We start from the raw sequence: 5,184 nt of genomic DNA on the forward strand, positions 1-5,184 counted from the left end.
ATACACAAGTAAATATACCAAATAAAATATTAGTAATGCACGTAAAATAAAAGGCAACGACCCCTTAATAAAGAAAATAAAAAGCAATTAGCACTGAGCGAGTGACTACCCCTGTAGATAAAGTGAGTGTGTCTTTTGAGGATGTCCATTTTATGGTCCAAGAGGTGGTTCCAGATGAGCAAAAATAATTTTGTAATAAAAATTTAATATTGTTTTATTATTTATTTGATTATTAATTTTGAAATAAATTATTTCAAAACTAAAAGTAATACAGTCAGACATTTTTATAACAGCATATCTATATAACAACACTTCATTATAAAAGTCAAGCTTTTTCGAAACTAATTTTTATGCTATGTTATAATATATGTTCTCTATAACAGCACTTCGCTATAACATCCAAAAATATTCGGAACAAACGAGATTGTTATAGAAAAATTTTGACTGTATCAGACTTATACATGTCAAAAGATAGAATCATAATCAAAAAAAATTATCTCAGAATAAAACAGTAAAATTAATAATCTCAATATTAATATAATATACACCAAATAATTAATAAAAAATAATTTCAAATTAACTAATTTCAGCCTAACTTGTTTTAACCAAACAAACCATAGTCGATTTTGTCAAGAAAACAAATGCCTCCGAGAATGCGAAATGTTTCTTTGTTTCTTTATTTCTTTCTTTTTCTTGTATGCCACAGTTTTTATTTTTATTTTTTTGCTAATACTGTATGTCACAGTTTGTTTTTGCAAGGCTGGAACTTTGAAACTTTTTGTTGAAAACCCAATCATTCACAGTAACAAACAAGAACCACCGTCCCCATCTTCACTCCCATCACTCTTCTTTTCTTTGTTTTCACACTTCACATTTACTCTTCTTTCTCACCTTATATATATTTACATAGCAAAAACAACGTCAAGATTTGCAAAAGCACAGCAACTTTAAAAAAAAAATGTCGAGATTTACAATGCTAGTAGTTCTTGTTCTTCTTGGGCTATGTCTATGCCATTTATCAGTAGCAACAATAGGAAGTACTAGTAATAAGAAGAGTACTTACATAGTACACGTGGCAAAATCCCAAATGCCAGAGAGTTTTGAAGACCATAAACACTGGTATGATTCATCACTAAAATCAGTTTCTGATTCAGCAGAAATGTTGTATGTTTACAACAACGTTGTACATGGTTTCTCAGCAAGACTGACTATTCAAGAAGCAGAATCACTTGAGAGACAATCTGGGATTCTGTCTGTTTTGCCGGAGTTGAGATATGAACTTCACACGACAAGAACACCATCTTTTCTGGGTCTTGATCGAAGTGCTGATTTTTTTCCAGAATCAAATGCTATGAGTGATGTGGTTGTTGGGGTTCTTGATACTGGAGTTTGGCCAGAAAGCAAGAGTTTTGATGATACTGGACTTGGACCTATTCCGGATTCTTGGAAAGGAGAGTGTGAATCTGGTACCAATTTCAGTTCTTCAAATTGCAATAGGAAATTGATTGGTGCAAGGTATAACTTGTCTTAAAGATTATGTTGTTAGACATAAAATATTTTTAATTACTTAATTATATTATATATAAAATCGTAGTTCGTGAGGATTCCTATAGCTAACTCTAACTTTTTCGGGACGTAGTTGTTATTATATGTCAACTCGTCCTCTCACGTGTTGGTCTGATTCATTTTATGATTTTCCTAGTTGGCAGTGAAATTTGAATTTGGGAATTTTTCGCTTGTTTGATACCATGTTTAATTTTATGATTAGTTGCATAGCTAAGTGGTAACGGGTAAAGTTATCATGTGACCGGGAGGTCACGGGTTCGAGCCGTGGAAACAACCTCTTGTAGAAAATTTGTAAGGCTGCGTACAATAGACTCTTGTGGTCCGGTCCTTCCCCGGACTCGCGCATAGCGGGAGCTTAGTGTACCGGACTGCACTTTTTGCATAGCTAAGTGTGTCGAAGAGGTTCAGTTAAATGCCATTCATCAGAGAGTTGCATTGTACAAATAGGCTAAAAATGAATTATTTTTGTGCATGTCAATTGTTTTATTTCAAGTTTGCACTTTTCTGAATTTCCTTGTTAGAATTATTTTTTTTTTTAAAAATCTTGGCTCTGCTACTGATTATGATCAACTTATCTAAAAGCTCAAACTATTAGAGATAAGATATACTTTTAATTACTTAATCATATTATATTTGTTGATAGGTACTTCTCGAAAGGTTATGAGACCACATTGGGTCCTGTTGATGTATCCAAAGAGTCGAAATCTGCAAGGGACGATGACGGACATGGAACACACACTGCTACTACTGCAGCTGGTTCAGTTGTTCAGGGCGCTAGTCTCTTTGGGTATGCTTCTGGAACTGCTCGTGGAATGGCAACTCGTGCTAGAGTTGCTGTGTACAAAGTTTGCTGGATTGGTGGTTGTTTTAGCTCTGATATATTAGCAGCTATGGACAAAGCAATTGATGATAATGTGAATGTGCTTTCTTTATCACTTGGTGGTGGCAATTCAGATTATTATAGAGACAGTGTCGCAATTGGAGCATTTGCTGCTATGGAAAAAGGGATTCTAGTCTCTTGCTCTGCAGGTAACGATGCTAGTCGAAAAATATGAAGAATTTCTAGTACTTAATTGTTACATTTTATATGATATTAGACTGAGATTAGTTTAAACTGAATGACATAAACAATGAAGATTCATTCGTATAGCCGATTCTAACTTGCGTGGGATTGAGACGTAATTCTTGTTGCTGCTCTGCAGGTAACGCTGGTCCTAGTCCCTATAGTTTGTCCAACGTAGCGCCGTGGATAACTACTGTGGGTGCAGGAACATTGGACCGTGATTTTCCTGCATATGTAAGCCTAGGCAATGGTAAGAATTTCTCTGGTGTTTCACTCTACAAAGGGGATTTGTCACTAAGTAAAATGCTTCCCTTTGTGTACGCTGGTAATGCTAGTAATACTACAAATGGAAATCTTTGCATGACGGGTACCTTAATTCCTGAGAAGGTTAAAGGCAAAATTGTTCTATGTGACCGCGGGATAAATCCCAGGGTCCAAAAAGGTTCTGTGGTAAAAGAAGCCGGTGGGGTTGGTATGGTTTTGGCTAACACTGCCGCAAACGGGGATGAGCTGGTGGCTGATGCCCATTTGCTTCCAGCAACGACAGTTGGTCAGACGACAGGGGAAGCAATCAAGAAGTACTTAACCTCGGATCCTAATCCAACAGCCACGATTCTTTTCGAGGGAACTAAGGTGGGGATCAAACCATCACCAGTGGTTGCTGCATTTAGCTCCAGAGGACCAAACTCAATCACGCAGGAAATTCTCAAACCGGACATCATAGCACCAGGTGTTAACATTCTCGCAGGGTGGACAGGTGCGGTTGGACCAACAGGGTTGGCCGAGGACACAAGACGCGTTGGGTTCAACATTATCTCGGGCACGTCTATGTCTTGCCCGCACGTGAGTGGTTTGGCTGCTTTGCTTAAAGGAGCGCACCCTGATTGGAGCCCAGCGGCTATTCGCTCGGCTCTTATGACCACGGCTTATACAGTGTACAAGAACGGTGGTGCGCTCCAAGATGTCTCGACGGGAAAGCCGTCCACGCCGTTTGATCATGGTGCAGGACATGTAGACCCTGTTGCAGCACTAAACCCCGGACTTGTTTACGACTTGAGGGCTGATGATTATCTGAATTTCCTCTGTGCCTTGAACTACACATCAATCCAGATTAATAGCATTGCTAGAAGAAACTACAACTGTGAAACAAGTAAGAAATACAGTGTCACTGATTTGAATTACCCTTCATTTGCTGTTGTATTTCCAGAACAAATGACTGCAGGCAGTGGAAGCAGTTCTAGCTCCGTTAAATATACGCGAACGCTTACTAATGTTGGACCAGCAGGAACATACAAAGTTAGTACTGTTTTTTCACCAAGCAACTCAGTGAAAGTCTCGGTCGAGCCTGAAACGTTGGTTTTTACTCGTGCGAACGAGCAGAAGTCATATACCGTGACTTTCACTGCTCCTTCAATGCCATCAACTACGAATGTGTATGGTAGAATTGAGTGGTCAGATGGCAAGCATGTAGTTGGTAGTCCTGTGGCCATTAGTTGGACATGAAAAGGTAATTGATAGCTCGAGTTTCGAATGTAGCTTCTGTTTAGTTATTTTAGTTGTAGTTATCTAAGTTAAGTTCTAAGCAAAAACTTGGAAGTTGGGTTTCAAAAGTTTGATGGAAGACATGGAAAACTGTATGCCTTCAGGAAGATGCGCATGCCTTTTCTTGCTCATTGTACAGTAATGGTCCAAGAACTAGGGGTTTTTTCTTTTCTTGCATTTACAATCTTGCTCAATAACTTGTATTGTTATGTGTTGTAACATGTTGCTAAAGATAATTAATATGATCTCAAATATTTGAGAGTATTTCCTATGAGTTTAACTTTTGTGCACGGAGAATATAGAATTTTTTTAAGCAATTCGGTCAAATTGGGAAAATACATAAGTTTCCTTGTACTTGGCCCAAAAAGTGAGTTCCCGCTCAACCTTTACGGGTGTTGTTTTTTTCTCCTTATATTTGTCCAAACTGAATTTGTTTCCCCTTAATAGGTGACATGGCCGAGGAATTATTTTCACATTACAAAAAGCTAGTGACAGATAGAAAAAAGGTCAAAAAAGTGACTAAATAATGAAGATGTCTTGTTTTCGTTTGAAGTTACACTAATTACATTTTTTTTTCTTTTTTTAACCCCTCCCTAATTAGGAGGATCTATAGTGTTTTCACACTTCCCCTCCAGCGTGACTCGAACCTACACTAATTTATATTATTATATATCTATATCTATATTATTATAAAAGCACGAATGTTAGAATACTAAATGTTGATCGACAAAAATATTCTCGAAATATTGACCGACTTTTATACCCTTTAAAATTAAATTATGTCAATGTACAAAGACGTCCGCTAAAAATTTGTGTTAGAATTTAATTAACTTTTGGATTACTCTTCTATGTCAAATAGAGATGGAATTGAACCACAAACAACTTGTCTTAGAATTTAAGATACTTTAGGAGTCCTCTACGTCAAATACACATGTAATTGAACTCTATTATTGTGGCTTAGGGATATAAAAATTCAAATATATCTATCAAACGCCGAATTCTCCACAAGTATG

The 5,184-nt window shown here is 37.1% G+C and overlaps 1 protein-coding gene across 1 annotated transcript; it reads left to right on the forward strand.

Moving 5' to 3' along the window:
- Window positions 1-728: 728 nt before the first annotated feature.
- Window positions 729-4,435, forward strand: LOC107772232 (subtilisin-like protease SBT1.7). The gene is made up of 3 exons (XM_075229746.1): window positions 729-1,515; window positions 2,210-2,595; window positions 2,769-4,435. Exons 1-3 carry the CDS (start codon window positions 959-961, stop codon window positions 4,130-4,132), a joined length of 2,307 nt encoding a protein of 768 aa, XP_075085847.1. The 5' UTR covers window positions 729-958; the 3' UTR covers window positions 4,133-4,435.
- Window positions 4,436-5,184: the final 749 nt, after the last annotated feature.

This window comes from Nicotiana tabacum, chromosome 14, assembly GCF_000715075.1.
Source record: "Nicotiana tabacum cultivar K326 chromosome 14, ASM71507v2, whole genome shotgun sequence".
NCBI lineage: Eukaryota > Viridiplantae > Streptophyta > Magnoliopsida > Solanales > Solanaceae > Nicotiana > Nicotiana tabacum.